General features: G+C 48.5%; 2 protein-coding genes and 1 long non-coding RNA gene across 9 annotated transcripts in view; 1 reads left to right on the top strand and 2 right to left on the bottom strand.

The window, feature by feature from the left end:
* Position 1: 1 nt before the first annotated feature.
* Positions 2-14,725, bottom strand: Arhgap9 (Rho GTPase activating protein 9). 6 transcript variants are annotated; one of them, XM_048361034.1, is made up of 19 exons: positions 14,342-14,725; positions 8,431-8,498; positions 7,795-8,121; positions 7,058-7,272; positions 5,912-6,136; positions 5,612-5,728; positions 5,269-5,373; positions 5,030-5,091; positions 4,778-4,871; positions 4,491-4,586; positions 4,261-4,359; positions 3,850-3,991; positions 3,656-3,763; positions 3,233-3,331; positions 2,980-3,057; positions 2,632-2,685; positions 2,249-2,383; positions 904-1,009; positions 2-404 (listed from the first exon to the last, which is right to left on the bottom strand). In XM_048361034.1, exons 3-19 carry the CDS (start codon positions 8,108-8,110, stop codon positions 233-235), a joined length of 2,223 nt encoding a protein of 740 aa, XP_048216991.1. In that variant the 5' UTR covers positions 8,111-8,121; positions 8,431-8,498; positions 14,342-14,725; the 3' UTR covers positions 2-232. The 6 variants fall into 6 exon arrangements, with proteins under 6 accessions (XP_048216991.1, XP_048216967.1, XP_048216983.1 ...); XM_048361010.1 differs by having other exon boundaries at positions 7,795-8,498; XM_048361026.1 differs by lacking the exon at positions 3,233-3,331 and having other exon boundaries at positions 7,795-8,498.
* LOC125362290 overlaps positions 2-17,697 on the bottom strand; it is a 21,579-nt gene continuing 3,883 nt past the window's right edge. The window contains exon 2 of the long non-coding RNA XR_007213052.1: positions 2-171. This is a non-coding gene — a long non-coding RNA (uncharacterized LOC125362290). The remainder of the gene's footprint in view (positions 172-17,697) is intronic.
* Mars1 (methionyl-tRNA synthetase 1) overlaps positions 13,770-17,697 on the top strand; it is a 19,152-nt gene continuing 15,224 nt past the window's right edge. For both annotated transcript variants that reach the window (XM_048360999.1, XM_048360989.1), the window contains exons 1-7: positions 13,770-13,926; positions 14,772-14,862; positions 15,020-15,098; positions 15,176-15,310; positions 15,737-15,812; positions 16,063-16,235; positions 16,407-16,513. In XM_048360999.1, coding sequence (XP_048216956.1) covers positions 13,818-13,926; positions 14,772-14,862; positions 15,020-15,098; positions 15,176-15,310; positions 15,737-15,812; positions 16,063-16,235; positions 16,407-16,513 — 770 coding nt within the window. In that variant the 5' untranslated portion in view covers positions 13,770-13,817. The remainder of the gene's footprint in view (positions 13,927-14,771; positions 14,863-15,019; positions 15,099-15,175; positions 15,311-15,736; positions 15,813-16,062; positions 16,236-16,406; positions 16,514-17,697) is intronic.

The raw sequence follows: 17,697 nt of genomic DNA, 5'->3' as shown, positions 1-17,697 counted from the left end.
CTGCTGTTTTATGTGATATATTTGGGGAGGGACCAAGAAGAAAAGTGGGGGTTCCTTCCTTCTACTTTCCTCTTCAGAACACTCTCTTATCCTATTCCAACCCAATTCAAGTCAGATTCAGAAAGTTGGAGAGGGTTCTTTGGGAGACAGTTTAGCAATGTCCTCAAAACACTACCACACACACACGTTAGCTAACAGATCACTGGCAATGGTTTCCTCTTCTTGGCCCAAGTCAGGGGAAGAGGTTGCTGAAGTCAGTGAGCAACAGCTGGACCAGCTGCCCAGGGTAAAGCGCATGCGCTGCCAGGTCGGACGTCTCTTGCTCTGGTCGAAACAGGGTTGGTCCAAACACAATTCCCAGGTTGTGGGGGGTCATGCGGTTCTTATCTGAATGTGCTATCACCCTGGGGGCAAAGACCAAAGAAAGGAGAAATAAGGGAGCAGCTCTTCACTTCAAACCAACCTAATCCTGAAAGATGAGAGCAGGAAAAACTCATTCTGGATCCTTCATATGGCAGCTGAAGAGCCTCAAGGGGAACAGAGAAACAACTTGGAATATAACGGCTGCTTCTTTTTCAGCTGCAGGAAAAATGCCCCCCCCCACCTCCACCCAGAGTTCTTTCAGCTCACACCTTGGGAAGCTTTGATTTAAATAGCCATTCCCTTTCAGAAGTCACTGCCAGGGCCACTTCAACCTATCAAGTCTACTGCTCCAATGGTAGATAAAAACATCTCCCTCACATATCCCTGGTCCCTTCTGATGCTGTGCTATCCAAGGGCTTTGACGTGTGTCTCCTGCCCACTAAATCTAGGTGCTACCCAACCTTCATCCAATCTGAACAGTCTCTTCTGTAGGTCTCACTGTAGTCTCCCCAGCATGAACGAAGAGTCAGTCTTCCAAACCTGCATAAATGCTCCAAGAGGTACCGCAGAGTATCATGGTTGGGCTTTGGCATTGTGTCTATTAATTCTTGGATTTGAGAAAGGCGCTGCTTTGATTCCGAGAGTGCTAGAGAGAAAGAGGGATGGAAAAGCTATGAGAGTGAGCATAGGAAAGGTACCAGGACGGGGTACTCTATCCCATGCCTGTGGGATCATTGATGTCTAAGATATTGTTTATCTAGCACAGCTTTTCCCTTTCAGTGAAGTGGTTTGAACCCAAGGCCTTGTATATACTAGCATACCTTTACCACTTATTTTATTGTTAGTTTTTGAGACGGTTTCAATATGTATCTGAGGCTAGCCTGGAACTTGAAATCCTCCTGCTTTACCTTCCCTAGTGCTGCGATTACAGGCATGAAGCACCATGCTAAATTCAGTGTGTGTGTGTGTGTGTGTGTGTGTGTGTGTGTGTGTGTGTCTCTTGAGGCTTGAACACAGAGCCTAGGCACTGTCCTTAGCTTTTGTGCTCAAATCTAGTGCTCTACCACTTGAGCCACAGCTCCATACTTTTGGCTTTTTTGGTGGTTAATTGAAGGCAAGAGTCTCATGGACTTTGCTGCCTGGGCTGGCTTCAAATCACAATCCTGAGATCTTACTCTTATGAACAGCTAGGATTACAGGTGTGAGCCACCTGCACCTGCACCATTATTTTGCTTTTGAGACATGACCTCAATGCTACCTTTACTCAGGTTAACTTCAAACCCTCAATCTTCATGCCTTCTACTCCTAAATAGCTTGATTATAGGCACACACTATCATACTTTTTTTTTGTTGTTGTTGTTTTTTGGCCAGTCCTGGGGTTTGGACTCAGGGCCTGAGCACTGTCCCTGGCTTCTTTTTGCTCAAGGCTAGCACTCTACCACTTGAGCCACAGTGCCACTTCTGGCCATTTTCTATATATGTGGTGCTGGGGAATCGAACCCAGGGCTTCATGTTTAAGAGGCAAGCACTCTTGCCACTAGGCCATATTCCCAGCCCCACACCATCATACTTTAACTCTTTCCCCTTCCTTCCTCTTTTTTTCAGTTCCAGGGACTAAACCCAGGGCCTTGCCCTGAGTCCTTACTACTGAGCTATACCCTAGCCCCAGCTTTCTTTTTCATGAAGCCCAACTACACCTTCAGAATTCTTTTGAACCCAACCCTCTAAATACTCTCAAAACATACAAACAAATAAACAAAACGGAAGTTGTTCCATGAATTATTTTCTATCTGTTGTATCGGGATGGAAGTGAACCTTTACTTTATTTCCTACCACTCAAATTTCCTGCATATCACAGATGTTACCTCAAGCACTCAAATCTTACCAAGGGCAGCACGAAAATGGGGCAGCAGCAGTGGGGGCACCAGAGGTTGAGGCAGCTCCCGGAGAAAAAGCTTCAAGGCTCCAGTGACCACATGAATGTCATCCCATTCAGCATGGTCCAAGTCTAACCGACTTTCTGGAGAAAAAAGAAGTTCAGTGGGTTCAGGGTTTGTCAAGGGCAAGAAAGACCCAAAGACTGGGAAGAGTCTAGAGTCAAGGCTGACCACAGGAATGCCTGTGGGTTCTGTCCATAGAGGAACAAACAGCAAATATAGGGATGGGGACAACCTTCTCAGGAGTGGGACATGAAGGAAATCATGGGGCACAAGGAGAGGGCTGTGGAGAGAGTTTTTGGGGAGCCAGAAGGGCTATTCATGTAATTACCTTGTCCTGGATGTTCTGGGAACAAATACCTCCCATCAGAGGTGACTGCCCGCTCTGAAACATGTATGAGAAAAAAGATCAGGAGTTTATGAAGGGTGACATTCACTCACACTTGTAATTCTGGCTACTCAAGGCTGAGATTTGAGGATCACAGTTCGAAGCCAGCCTGAGCAGAAAAGTTCATGAGACTGTTATTTCCAACTAGCTAAAAGCTAGAAGTGGAAGTGTGCCTCAAGAGTTACAGTACCACCACACCAACTGCAAGCGTGAGTCCCTGAGTTCAACTCCCACCCAACATAGTTCTGAGATATGAAGCTCTTGGTACCACTGCTGGCCCACAAACCTTACCTCTGTCCACCAGGAAACGAAGTTTCTGGACCACAGCCAAGTTCCCGCTTACCCGGTAAATTCCATCCACATCTAGACCTAAGCAATAAGTCAGGGGGCAGATAAGGGCTCCTGTTCTGAAGCATGAAGAATAAGGGCTAGTGAGGGGTGGGAGAAAGAAAGAGACCGTGGGAAGACAGGGACTAGGGAGGTAGGAATTCTAGGCATTGGTTTAGTGGAAGAGGGAGATTCTGGAGACTTGAGGGGAAATGACCTCTTTTATCCACAGCGGCAATGCAGAGCCTCACAAAGCTGGGTACCGTGTCCCCTTCCCGCTGGCACAATGATTCCAACTGGCAGCCAAATACCTGGTCTGCAGAGGTAACAGAGATGCAGGGGGCCAGTGTCACCTCACTCAAGTAAGCTCTTCTCAGTATAGGCCTTCACCTCCAAGTGAGACTGGCACTCCAGCTACGGAGGAGGGGGACTGTGAGGAGGCATCCTCCCTAGCCCCAAATAATCAGTAGAAGGAAAAACAAGAGTCTCAGAAGATTATTATCTACCTCTAGAAAGCTCTACTTTGAGCCTCATTTACGTCCTCATGAGTGAAATGGGCTGATGCTTAGATCAGGAATGAAAAAAAGAGCTGGCCAAAACATGACAGAGCAGAACATCAGCCAGCCCCGGAGCAGCTCACCTCGGAGCAGGCCCCGCTCCTGAAGGCTTTGCAAAGGAGGTCTCTTGGCGATCAGCCGCTTGAGCTTGTTCCGCACGCGGTTCTGCTCAGTACCTTCCGGACAACGACCTGCAGGGGGAGGCCAGGAGAGTAAAGGAGCCAGAGCACAGGCCTGTCAGAGCACCCGCCCTCCCGGGCCGGCCGCTCCTCCGTACTGGAACTCCTCCGGCCGCCGAGCCGCAGCAGTGGCTTGGTCACCGGCTCTGCCTCCTCTTCTTCATCCTCCCCAGCGCTCAGCTCCGCCAGCTCTGCGGGGCCAGAGCCGGACAGACGCAGTTCCAGGGGATTCTCACGGTCCTAGACGCGGGTGGAGGGTGGGGTGGAGATTGTGTCAGAAGCTGGAAGGGAGGATGGAAAGCTGCTCTCCCTGCTGGGCGCTAGGAGAACCATACACTGAGGTGGAGATCTCATATCCCAAGCCATAACCCATCATAGCCCAGAGCCAGAGTTCTAGGCGGAGCCCTCGCAGCTTCCTAGACTCCAACTGTTCTACCCCCACTCCCTGGGTCCCCGCCCCACCTTCCTGGGGCGGACCCAAGCCTCTCCCCAGCCTCCACCCCTCTAACCAGCCGTTCGATGACCGCCCGCAGCGCACGGTGCCAGGCTCGCAGCTCACTCTCCTGGTCCGACTGAAGCAGGAACTCATGGCCAGGGACCGTACGGATCTAAGGGGGTGCGGGGGTGCGGGCGGGGAGAAGGCTTGATTCAGAAGGAGCCGCCGAAGCAGGGAGAGCCATCAGTAGTGAGTTAGGAGGAAGGTCGGGTGGGGTTTGAGGAGGCGCGGGAGCGCACTCACGTGCAGGACATTGCGGCGACTGGACAGGTGGCGGCCGTGCGCCAGGGCCGCCCCGCGCAGGTCCACGCTACTTTCTGGCCGGCTACCTGCTGGTGCCTGGCAAATTAGGGGAGAAACTGAGGCCACAGGGTTGGTCCTTTAATTGCTTCCCCGTCATGGGTGAGTCAAGTAGGTGAGAGGCTTCCTCATTCCTTTCCCTTCCTCTCGATCACCATCGCCATCGCCATATCCTCATCTCTGTGGGCCTGACCCTACCCCCTACCCTGCACGTCCGTGATCACACTCACCCAGCCAGGGGAGGGCGCAGTTGGTGGCGGTGGCTCCCGGTAGAACATGAGGCTGTTACCGGCTAGCACCACCCAAGACGGGCCCCAGTTCTTCCTGCAAGGGCGAGTGGGGGTGTGTGGAGCGGTAAAGGTTGTAGAAAGGTCATTCAAGGAACACACACACACACACACACGAGGGCGCTACCCAGTCCCTTGCTTTATCCCACGGAATGCAATAGCCTAAGTCCCTGGTATATGTTGGGTCTTCTTCACCTGAGCTTGCGCCCCCCTTGGGCAATCTTGGTCATGTTGAGCAGGCCAGACTTTTCTACTTCCTGGGAAGGGGAGGGATTGGTGTTAGCAAGCCACCTGGTGTGGGCCACAGCTGCCCACAGGGTCTCCCAGAATTGAGGGGGATGGATAAGAAGAATATCCAGAAAGAGGAAGATGTCTTTGCGGAGCTGGGGTGGGGCAGGAAGGATCTTTACATTCAGCTGACAAGGGAGACTCACATGGGGGTCATCCCGAAGCTTTGCTGGAGCTCCAGGGGTCTGTGAGGTTGGAGGTGGTCCTGATGGATCCAGCCGGGAGATGCGTTGGCTGAGGCAGAATGAATCCTAGAAGGGTAAGAAATTGAAGAAGCTGGTAGAGGAGCTTTCAATTTGGGGGCCACTGGATGTAGGAGGGAGGGGAGTGCTGATGTGGGGGATTCTTGGGTAAGGGAGAACATCTTACATAAAAAAGAAGACCATACATTTCCTTTTTTTGTTTTGTTTCCATTTCCTGGAATATAAAGTTTTGTTTTGTTTCTTTTTTCCTGCATGTGATGGGGCGGGGGGGGGGGGGGTGTCTAACCTGTGGGCCAGGCCATTCTGTGGTGCCTGTGGTCGATCCTGAGCCCTTTGCTGCCTGTTGCTGCAGGACACGGTTGTCACTGTTCAAGCTGTGTGCCCCCTCCATGGAGCCAGGGTTCTGGGTTTAGGGGAGGGAGACAAGACTACATCCAGACCTCACCTCAACAGGCTCTCACCCTTCTCACAAATGCTGATCCTTGTGATCTTCTGTGAGTACCAGAGAGAAAGCACACTACCCTGGAGCTTAGTAGGAAAAAGGATATTGAGGAGACAAGGAGACCAGCAGGAGAGAGGGTCTTACCTCTTCTCTGATGCGACTCAGGCGCGGGGGCTTCCAGGACTTGCAGCCAGTCAGCGAATTTATGTAAAAGCAACGTCCAGAGTTGAGGTCCAAGTGCTGCTCCCAGGCGTTCAGCCTCTGCAATGGGGGGCATGCAGGGTCTGGGGGTGGAGACCCTGAACAGCGACGAAGGTCCACTAGATTACAGTACACTGGGTTCTCTGACATGTGGGGCTGGGGTTCCACCTGCCAGGAAAGAAAAACAGACGGAGGTGATTATGAGGCTGTGGCTGTGCCCTTCCCCTCCCCTCCCCTCCTTTTCCTCCCAGCCCCCACCATTTCTTACCACTAGCTCTGGGGCAGGGTGACCCACCGACAGTGGGGGAGAAACCCTAGAACCCCAGTTGCTTTTTAAAATTTCTTGCACTCACAGGCTTTGCTTTTCTCCTCACTTCCTGTTGCCAACTTCCCTCCTCCTCCACCCCCGCCCCAGTACCACAGGAAAGGGGAACAGACTTTTCTTGGGGGGGAGCAGTGAGGGGAGTGCCCCACCCTCACATCCTGCGGAGTAAAAGACAACCAAATAGTGTAAAAAGACCCTTGCTACGGGAGTATGGGGGGAAAGAGGCTATTTCCCTCCACTAGCAAGAAACCAGAAAGGGGAGGGGCTTGCAATGGAGTTTTTCTCTAAAGGGGACTTGCTGGTGTCCCAGCTGGCAAGACAGGATGGGGGGTTGGGGAGAGATTCTTCCCTGGCCTAGGATTCTGGAGGAAGAGAAAAAAAAGCATAGCCCTTGTTGGTCTCTTTCAGTCCTTTGATTATGCCAAGTTCCCTGCCCACTTGGAGCCTTTGCTACTTACTACTTTGCTACTTCATTCTCATGTCTTAGTTTGCTATGGCCCCTCCTTCCTCCTCATGTTCAATGCCCTTCAAGCCACCCCCCACCACATTGACTCTCCTTTGTAGTGCTTATCAGCACAAGTCACTGAAAGTTCTCTTATTATGTTACACACACACACACACACACACACACACACACACACACACAGCCATCACTCCTTGAGGGCAAGGGTGCTCTATCTATCCTGTTTGTCACTGTACCCAGAACAGAGCCCAGCTGTTATGTCTGTTGACTGCCCATACTCAGAAGGAGAGCTGTAACTCACCAGGTTGGCATCGGCCTCTGTCAGTAAGTATTCCTGGGAGAGGGCTCTTCCACTTGGTCCTTCCTGTAGGGGCTGCTGGAGGCTAGGCCTCAAGTTGGCAACACTGACACTTCTACAGATTTTGGTGGATAGGGGAGGAGGATGCTCAGACGTAGTAGCTTGGGGAACTGGAGATGCGTGGAGCTCCTCCAGGGAACCACGAAATAACTTTGGCCCTGAAGACACAGAAATGGAAGTGAGAGGAGCAGGTGACCAGAGGTGTGATCTTGGCTTGGGCCTTCAAAGAAGGCAGGGGAATGTTGTAGAAAAGTGACAAGATAGCTAGATGGCTTGGGCCTAGGAGGGAAGGCAATGCGAAGGGAATACTACATGGTTGGGATGAGGGGCAAGCAGATCAGGTGGAGAAAAGAAAAGGGGACCAAGACAGGTTCTGGTGGCTGGAGCCTGTAGTCCTAGCAACTCAGAAGGCTGAGATCTAAGGATCGCGGTTGGAAGACAGCTTGGCTAATCCAATTAATCACAGAAAAAGCTGAGGTGGTTCTGTAGCTCAAGTGGTAGAGTGCTAGCCTTGAACAAAAGAAGATAGCACCCAGGCCTAGAGTTCAAGCCCCAGGACCAGCAAGAGGGCGGGGGGGAGGGGTTGGATCAGCAGATGCTAGAGGGAAGAGAGCCCCTCAATAATTACCTAAAGCCAGTGAAACAGGAAGGTAATGGGTAAGGACTGACAGCTTACTCACCAGTGGTCCAGAGGGATTGGCTAGGAGTAACAATAGTTGGGCTCTGGGAAGGAATGGGTTCTTCTGTCATGTAGGCAGCTGGGACAAAGATGGGTCGGGAGGTGGTGGGGGCTCCTAGGCGTCTTGCCAACCACCAGTCTGAGTTGGTCTTTCGAAGCAGTAGGAACCTGTCACCTTCAGCCAGAGATACCTGCCGACCATCTGCTCCAGTATACTTAAAGGCATAGAGGGCACAGAGTTGAGATCCTTGAGGTGAGTTTCGGGGCCCAAGTCCTAGACTCCCCCAGGTACTTGGCCACCATCGGCCTGATAGCATTGTGGTCAGCACTGTCACCTGTGGGGAAAGGGGATGTTGGGGGTCTAGGAAAAAATAGGATTGGCTGCCTTTAAGAAGAGAGTCATGGTTTAAGAGCAGTGAGAGGTAGGGATGGGAGAGAGAACTGGAGCCCCTAGGGTGAGGCAGAAGCCCTTTGTGGGAGTTAGTGCTGCTTTGGGGGGGCTGAGAAGTCATGGGTAAAGTGTCTAGTGAGGAAGTATACAAGCAAGGTGAGAGAGGATGTGGTCAGCAGGGCTGGAAGGCCAGCAAGGCAGGAAATCAGAGAAGATGACCTAGCTTGGTAATTTTCCTCCAAGTACCTGATGAAGCCCATTTGAAGATCTGGGGTTAGAAGAAGTTGGTTCTGGGCACTGATGAGAGTCTTGAGCTGTACACAAGAAGGAGATGAGGAGAAAGAATCAGGTAGGTCCAAAACAAGACATAGGAAAAAGTACAAGAAGTAATGATGAGGGGGGTATGAGGGACAGGGTAACAAACAGTACAAGAAATGTATCCAATGCCTAACGCATGAAACTGTAACCTCTCTGTATATCAGTTTGATAATAAAAATTTGAAAAAAAAAAGAAGTAATGATGAAAAGTTTGTGATTCTTTATTAAAGTTGCAGAGGCATCAATATTTCCATTACTGATTGCCTCAAACCTAAAGTTGCATACTTCCTATATATAGAGAAAGATAGAAACAATAAGGGCAAATGAGAGAAAGAAAGAGGCTGGGAGGTTGTCAGGTGCCTGTGGCTCATGCCTGTAATCCTAGCTACTCAGGAGGATGAGATCTGAGGATTGCAGTTCAAAGCCAGCCTGGGCAGGAAAGTCCGTGAGACTCTTATCTCCAATTAACAACCAGAAAACTGGAAGTGGCGCTGTGGCTCAAGAGGTAGAGTTCTAGCTTTGAGCTGAAGAGGTCAGGGACAGCTCCCAGGCCCAGAGTTCAAGCCCCATGACTGACAAAAAACAAATGAACAAACAAACAAGGTATCTGGCGGGGGGGGGGGGGTTGAAATACTTTCTTCCCTATTTAGGACACATATTTGGGAGTTAGGAACTTTGATATGATCTTCCATGTATCTGTATATTGGAGGGAGTCACACAACTTTAGTGTGTGGGTTCAGTTCACACTCTTCACAAGGGCTGAATGGGCACCCCGTGTGCAAGGAACACTAGGGATGTGAGAGAAGAAGGAATGTTCGTGAAGCTGAAGGAGAGATAGACCTTAACTGATGACATAGTTAACTTACTAATTACAATCGAATCAGATACTCCACATAAGTGGTACTAGACACTATTGCAGATAGATAGGGGACCTTCTTCCTGGTAGATGGTGGGAGCAGCCCTCCCTTGCATTGCCAATTTCAATTCCACACTTTCTGACCACTCCTCGTTTTCCTTTCTCCCTCCACTTTCCAGCAAGAAACTTTAGTTTGACATCAGAGAGTCAACTCCCCTCCCCTGAAATGGCCTGAGACTGTGTGTGTGTGTGTGTGTGTGTGTGTGTGTGTGTGTGTGTGTTTTATGCCTGAACTGGCGCTTGATCTCAGGGCCTAGATGCTGTCCCTTAGTTTGTTTGTTTGTTTTTTGTGGCCAGTCCTGGGGACTGGACTCAGGGCCTGAGCAGTGTCCCCCTGCTCAGTGTCCCTGGCTTCTTTTTGCTCAAGGGTAGCACTCTATCTCTTGAGCCACAGCGCCACTTCCACCTTTTTCTCTTTATGTGGTGCTGAGGAATCAAACCTAGGGCCTCCTGCATGCTTGGCAAGCACTCTACTGTTAAGCCTAATTCCCAGCCCTTGATTTTTTTCATGCAATGTTGGTGCTTTACCACTTGAGGCACAGCTCTGATTCCAGCTTTTTGGTAGTTAATTGGAGATAAGAGTGTCATAGCGCCCAGTGTAGTGGCTCACACCTGTAATCCTAGCTACTCAGGAGGCTGAGATCTGAGGATCATGGTTCAAAAGTCCATGAGACTCTGATCTCCAATTAACCACAGAAAAAGCCGGAAGTGGCACTGTGGCTCAAGTTGTAGATTGCTAGCCTTGAGCAAAAGGAGATCAGGGACAGCATCCAGGCCCAGAGTTCAAGCCCCAGGATCGGCAAAAAAAAAAATAGTGTCCTGAACTTTTCTGCCAGATCTGGCTTCCTTTTGAGTAGATAGGATTACAGGTATGAACCACCAGCAACTCTTCATTTTTCTTCAACAAAATGAGTAAATTCATTCATTCATTCATTTAATGCTCCACCACGGAATTTTATCCCCAGCCTGTTTAGTGTTCAAACTCAACTTCTTGGGTCTTTTCTGGAGCTAGTTCTCTGCACTTTACCTTTTCCTTATTGCCTCATTCCTATTTGTGTGTGTGTGTGTGTCAGTATAGGGGTTTGAACTCAGGGCCTCCCACTTGCTAGGCTGGTACTCTACCACTTGAACCACACCTCCATCCCTTCCTGCTGTGCTTTCCTTTGTCGCTTTGGATGACGAGGTGAGTCACTGTGCCTAGCCATATGCTTCTCCATAGCTAAGTAATAGGTGCTCACTGCTGTGCTAAGTCACTGGTTGAAATGAAGTCTCATGACTGGCCTCAAACCTTGATCCCCCAATCTCTGCCTCTCAAATAACTAAGATTACAGACTTGAGCCCTTGCGCCTGGCTGCTTTTAATTTTTCAAATACTTATACTCACTTATTTACTTACTTTATTTATTTATGTCAATTGTGGGGCTTGAACTCAGCACCTGAGCACTGTCCCTGAAGTTTTTTGTTCAAGGCTAGCACTCTGCCACCTGAGCCACAGCGCCACTTCTGGCCTTTTCTACATATGTGGTGCTGAGGAATCGAACCCAGGGCTTCATGTATACGAGGCACTCTACCACTAGGCCATATACTCAGCACCTCTAATACAGCACTTCTAATGCAATATGATAACTATTGCTATGCTAGAGGAAGTATTAGCATCTGCTGGAGCACAGAGAGAAGTGTCCAGTGGTGCATACTAGAAACCCATCAGCCAGCCTTATTTCTCTTGTTTCCTTACTACCCATGTTGGTCCAACTGCTTAGTGAATACTGCAATTTATATTTTTCCAGATTCATTTTTTTTTTTATTGCTGACAACTGAACCCAGGACCTTGGGAAACATGCTAGCTCTACCACAAAGCTCCAGCTCCAGCTCTGCTTACTCCCTTTTATCCCTACAACTACTACTTCTTGTTTTGTTTTGTTGTTTTTTTGCTGCCATTCCTGGGCCTTGGACTCAGGGCCTGAGCACTATCCCTGGCTTCTCTTTGCTCAAGGCTAGTAGCACTCTGCCACTTGAGCCACAGCGCCTCTTCTGGCCGTTTTCTATATATGTGGTACTGGGGAATCGAACCGAGGGCTTTTATGTATGGGAGGCAAGCACTCTTGCCACTAGGCCATATTCCCAGCCCCAACTACTACTTCTTTAGTGTACATGATATTGTCATGCCTAGGGCTTTAACTCAGGTCCTGTGTATTGTCTCTGAGCTTTTTTGCTCAAGGATAGTGCTGGATAACCTGAACCACAGCACCATTTCTAGTTTTCAGTGATTAGTAAAAGAGTCTCAAGGACCCTTGCTCAGGCTGGTTTCAAACTGTGATTCTTACATCTCAGCCTCCTGAGAAGTTAGGATTGCAGGTGTGAGTCACTGGCACTAGCTTAGTGTGATTTAACCTCCTAACTAGTTCTTTTGTCATATGACTTTTTTTTTTTTTTTTCTGAGACAAGTTTCACTAAATAGCCTAGCGGTCCTCAGTCTTCATGCTGCAGCTTCCCAAATGCTAGGAGTACAGTCCTGGTGTGTGGACTCAGGGCCTGAGCACTGTCCCTGGCTTCTTTTTGCTTAAGGTTAGCACTCTACCACTTGAGCCACAGCGCCACTTCTGGCTTTTTCTATATATGTGGTGCTGAGGAATCGAACTCAGGGCTTCATGTATACAAGGTGAGCACTTTACCACTAGGCCATATTCCTAACCCCCTTATTAATTTTTTAATGAAGAAAAAAAAACTATTGTTTCCATTTATTTCCTGGAGTTCATTTCAATAAGTGTTATATGATCAGATGCACATATGCATTGCACCTTTGTGTTCATTTCCTAAGAATATCTTCCTTTGGTCTCCCTGTGTATGAATGCCTAGAATCCTGTATAATTTATCATATCCCAGTGTATTTTAGACTCAACTACCACTATTTTATTATAGCTCACAGAGCTTTAATGTTCTCTTCTTTTTTTTTTTTTTTTGCCAGTCCTAGGCCATGAACTCAGGGCCTGAGCACTGTCCCTGGCTTCTTTTTTGCTCAAGGCTAGCACTCTGCCACTTGAGCCACAGCGCCACTTCTGGCCATTTTCTGTATATGTGGTGCTGAGGAATCGAACCCAGGGCCTCATGTATACAAGGCAAGCACTCTTGCCACTAGGCCATATTCCCAGCCCCTAGAGCTTTAATATTATGGGGCAGAAATCAGAATAGGGCTCAGCTGAGTGATTCATTTTTCCCTTGAGTCACACACCCATTAAGGTTCACTTAGTGGACAGTTGGGCTGGTCTAGAAGACTTCATTCACATGTTCAACACTAATGGGGATGTCAGGAATATTGGGATTATCTGGCACTGTCAGCTAAAATGTCTACTCTCAGGATGGACTTCTAGCATGGCAGCTCAGAGTTACCAGGTTTTTCCTAACTCCCAAGACACCACAAGCTTTTCTTTTTTGTTCCATTGTAAACCTTACAGTCTAGCCTCTTTGAGCCACAACTCCACTTCCGGTTTTTGAGTGGCTAATTGGAGGTAAGAGTCTCAGAGGGACTTTTCTGCCTGGGCTGGCTTTGAACTATGATCCTCCGATCTCAGCCTCCTGAGTAGCTAGGATTACAGGCACAAGCCATGCGGGTGCCCAGCTCAATGTCCTAGTAAGCATTAGTTATTATTATTATTGTAAGTGCTGGAGATGGGACCCAGGGCCTTAGGCATGCCATATAAATACACAATCACTGAGACACCCTCCTAGCCCACAAATCCTTAAAAAAAATTATTCTTAAAGAGATGCAGAGATGAATAAAAGGGTCCGTTTCTCAATTAGGAATATGTACTTCCTTGGATAATTCATGCTTATCATGACAGGATTGCCTAGCCATATGTAAAGCTGCAAGCTGGTGTTAAATCACTAATTAGCCACATTCTTTTTAGTTGGTAGAATACACTACTTTCCACTTGGTCACTAAAATAAGTTCGTCCTGACTTTCCCGTCTCTAAAAATCTTCGATCCCTAAGAACTTGAATCAAGATTCCTGCGAGTAGCCTCTGCCATCCCCGGCAACTTCAGTACGAGAAGAGGCCGACTAAGGCTCTCTCGGGTCTAGCACCCAAAGAATATAAAAGAAGCGCAGCACGTGGTCTAGTGGTTAGAGCATCAAAGCGCACAGCGTCCAAAGGCTGTACGTCCCTCCCCACCCTCCCTAGCCCAAACGTGTCGCGCTAGCACCCCATCCTCAGCCTCCACGCCTCTATGGTTGGACTTTCCGGTTGCCTCGTATTGTATGATGGGACACTTAGTTTTCCTTGGTCGCGGAGCGAGGGCGTCAGCGTACTATGGAACTCTATCTCCCAGGGTGCCTCGCGGTGGCTGCTCAACCCAGAGGCGGGAGGCCGGTTCCGGTTGCATCAGCGTGGGATTCACGGCGAAATGAGACTGTTTGTGAGCGAGGGCGCCCCTGGGAGCCTGCCGGTGCTGGCAGCGGCCGGGAGGGTTCGGGGCAGAGCAGAGTTGCTCATTAGCACCGTAGGCCCGGAAGGTACTCAAGCTGGTGCTGGTGGGCGGGAGATGAGGGAGGCGGGACAGAAGCACGCCCCGCGTTCACTCCACAGTTGTCTTGGCCAAACTCCAGCGTTGGCCTTTATAACCCCCATTGATCCCTTTTACTCATTATCCCTGGCCTCTCCATCCCCTCTTACCTCCCTGTCCGTTTACCAGTAGCGTTCTCTACTTACCCTTGCTGTCATCTTCCCTCATTTCTAGCCTCCCCTCTTTTTGTCTCCCAGGATCCAGTCTCAGTCCTTTTGCAAAGATTCCGCCACAGCTATAGGGCGACCTCCTTCACTCCAGCCACTCCTTTGTCATTCTAGGACACCTCTCCCAAAACCCTGACATTGCGCGCGCGCCCGCGCGCGCACACACACACACACACACACACATTCTTTCCAGTTTACCTCTTTTCATTCCCAGCCAAGTTTGAGTGTTCTTAAAAAGGTTCTCTTGTTGGTCCAACAAGTTATCTTGATTTTGTTCTCACACTGACTTCCGATCATTCACAAGATATCCTGGTTATTTTCAGTTGTTCCAGTTCTCGATTGCAGCATTATCCCAAATGCTTACCATTTCTTCTCTCTGCAATTCCCATCTGTTGTTTCCAGCTGGCAGTCTCAGCTGAACACCTGCTAGCCCTCTCCAGTGTATTCTGGACCCACCCCCTTTCAGTGGTCCTATCCGGGAACCTCTGGGTTAAGACCGCCCATCTTTCTTCATTTTTCTCTGGAACAATGTGAAGTTAACTTAAGCTGACAATTTTTTTTCTTCATTTCCCTGTTTTTCACCTCCCCCCCCCCGCCTCTTTTTTTTTTTTTTTTTTTTTTAAATCAGAGTGTGTGGTCCCGTTCCTGACTAGGCCTAAGGTCCCTGTCTTGCAGCTGGATAGTGGCAACTACCTCTTCTCCACCAGTGCAATCTGCCGGTCAGTATTGGTCCTTGGTGTGGGGAGGTAGCTGGATCAAAGCTATACTGTCCTTTGTAACCATAACCTTATTTATAACCAGGGTTTCCCTGAGGAGAGAGAGATGGGAAAGACAAATGATATCTCCAATTTTAACTTCTATTTTCTCCCTGGGCAGCTATTTCTTTCTGTTATCTGGCTGGGAGCAAGATGATCTTACCAATCAGTGGCTGGAATGGGAGGCAACAGAACTGCAGGTAGGACTAAAGCATCAGGATTGCAGGCAGGATCTTCCTCTGCATGGCCATCCTGACCTGTGTCCCCTGTGTTTTAGCCAGCCTTGTCTGCTGCCCTGTACTATTTAGTGGTCCAAGGCAAGAAGGGGGAAGATATTCTTGGCCCACTTCGGAAAGCCCTGATTCACATTGACCAAAGCTTGAGCCGTCAAAACTGTCCATTCCTGGCTGGGGTAAGTTGATCTTGAAATGGGTTATAGCACAACACTATAATCCTATAGTGTAGTGATTAAGAGGGCTGGGCACAGAAAGCTCACACCTATAATCCTATCTACTCAGAAGGCCTAGATCTGAGAATTGAGATTCAAAACCAGCCTAGACAGACAAATTTGAAAGACTGTTATCTCCAGTTAACCAGCAAAAAACCAGAAGTGAAGGTATGGCTGAAGTGGTAGAATGCTGCTGTGTGAAAAAAACCAAGCAAGAATGCAAGGCTCTGACTTCAATCTTTATTATCAGCAAAATAATAATAATAACAAAATAAAGGCTTAGCCCAGTGTTTGACACATAGTGAGTGCTTGGTAAACAGTAGATATTAGCACTGGGGAAGATCTGAGTCCCTCTTCTCTGTACCTTTCTTTCTTTGTTTCTCCAACCAGGAGACAGAATCTCTAGCTGATATTGTTTTATGGGGAGCACTATACCCATTGCTGCAAGACCCAACCTACCTCCCTGGTGAGAACTGTGCATATCACTTATTACCCAGCTCCAACTCCTTGAGCTCAGTTTAGTAACCATAGATCAGTCAGTAGAATATTGGTGCCTCTCCTCAAGGGGCAGTTTGCCAGGGCAACCTTGCAGGAGGCTGTGGAAACTGGGGGAAAGCAACTGCAGAAACCACCAAAATGGGTGAGGAGGGCTACTACTGTTTTTCAATCCAGGTCCTTAATGTTTTGTTCATTCTCATTTTTTCCCATGTCCACAGAGGAGCTAGGTGCCTTGTGCAGCTGGTTCCAGACACTGAGTACCCAGGAGCCATGTCAGCGAGCTGTAGAGACTGTGCTGAAACAGCAGGGTATCCTGGCTTTCCGATCCTACCTCCAAAAGCAGCCCCAGACCCACCCACCTGAGGGGAAGGTGGTCAGCAATGAGCCTGAGGTTTGGAACAGGGCAGGGTGGCCTTACAGAACTTTGAGCTTGAAGTAGAGGTAGCTAGGAGGCAGACTTTGAGCATGGTCACTAACTTTTTAGTTGTTGAAGAGCAAGGAGAGAGTGTCTCTTTTCTGTAGGCCCTCCTCATCTGATAAGGGATTCGCCCACTCATCATAGGAAGAAGAGCTAACTACCCTATCTGAGGAGGAGATTGCTATGGCTGTGACTGCGTGGGAGAAGGGCCTGGGAAGCTTGCCTTTGCTTCGGCCCCAACAGAATCCAGTGTAAGTAGGCTCCAAGGAGTGAGGCTTGGTTTCATAAGTGTAAACAAAGCAGGCTCTGCACTGTGAAACTTTGACTCCAGTGGAATGGACAGATATTTACAGAGCTGTCACACAAATATGTATGATTGCATTTTGTTTGTTTCTTTGTTTTTTTCTACTGGGTACTGGGGCTTAACCTCAGGGCCTCACACTCTGATTCAGCTTTTCCACTTAAGGTTCTAGAAGCCACACCTCTACTTCTGACTTTTTGCTTGTTAATTGGAGAGGAGACTTGGATTTGTCTGTTCAGGCTAGCATTGAATCTTGATCCTCAGATCTCAGCCTCCTGAGTAGCTAGGATTATGGGTGTGAGCCATCTGTATGATTGCAATTTTATTTTGTTTTATGCTTTTACTTATTTTTTATGCTGGTACTGGGGCTTTTTCACTCGAGGCTATTACTCTATCACTTGAGCCACAGCTCCACTTCCAGTGTTTTGGTGGTTAATTAGAGGTAAGAGTCTTATGGACTTTTCTTGCACAGGCTAGCTTCAAACCTTGATCCTCAAATCTCACCCCCCGAGTAGCTAGGAGTATAGGACTGCACCATTAGTACTTGGCACAATGACAAGTCCTATGAAGGAAAAGAACAGGATTCTTGAGAGGCAAGAGAGTTTGGTTCTTATATTGAATCAATAAAAGACCAGTCAACGGAGGCTGGTCAGTCAAAACACAAATAGGTTTTGGTTCTTTTTTTAGCAGTACCAAGATCGAAGTCTTAGGCATGGTAGGCATTGAGTTAAACCCTTAGCCAAGTGAATTTTGAGAGGGAAGCAGGCCTGAGATCATACCTATTAGGTTTTTGTGCTTGTTTCTTCTCTTGATTGCCTGCATCCTGTAGTCCTTTCCTTCTTCATAGAATATGAGATATTCAGGTGCTTTGTCATTTAGGAACTTCTGTTATATTCTTTTGTAAATGTCTCATTCATTACATATCTGTTGTGCTTTTTTGTTGTTTTTGTTTTTGTTGGTTGTGTGGCTTGGACTGGGCCTGGGCACTGTCCTTGAGCTCTTTTGCTCAAGGCTAGCATTCTACCACTTTAAACCATAGCTCTACTTCTAGTTTTTGAGTGGTTAATTGGAGATACGAGTCACACCGTGTGGGTTGGCTTAAAACCGTGATCCTCGGGTCTCAGTCTCCTGAGT

This window comes from Perognathus longimembris, chromosome 1 (genome assembly GCF_023159225.1).
Source record: "Perognathus longimembris pacificus isolate PPM17 chromosome 1, ASM2315922v1, whole genome shotgun sequence".
Lineage (NCBI taxonomy): Eukaryota > Metazoa > Chordata > Mammalia > Rodentia > Heteromyidae > Perognathus > Perognathus longimembris.
The sequence above is the reverse complement of the archived record's forward strand: the minus strand, read 5'-3'. Positions and strand labels throughout refer to the sequence as shown.

What these genes read in the sequence shown, in the direction of transcription:
- Arhgap9 (XM_048361010.1), bottom strand. Translation starts at nt 8,305, where the DNA reads ATGACTTCTCAGCCCCCCCAAAGCAGCACTAACTCCCACAAAGGGCTT. An exon ending in CAAGGGGGGCGCAAGCTCAG is followed by an intron (nt 4,872 to 5,029) that starts GTGAAGAAGACC and finishes TCGCCCTTGCAG; the next exon opens with GAAGAACTGGGGCCCGTCTT. An exon ending in GGAGCGGGGCCTGCTCCGAG is followed by an intron (nt 3,332 to 3,655) that starts GTGAGCTGCTCC and finishes TTACCTCTGCAG; the next exon opens with ACCAGGTATTTGGCTGCCAG.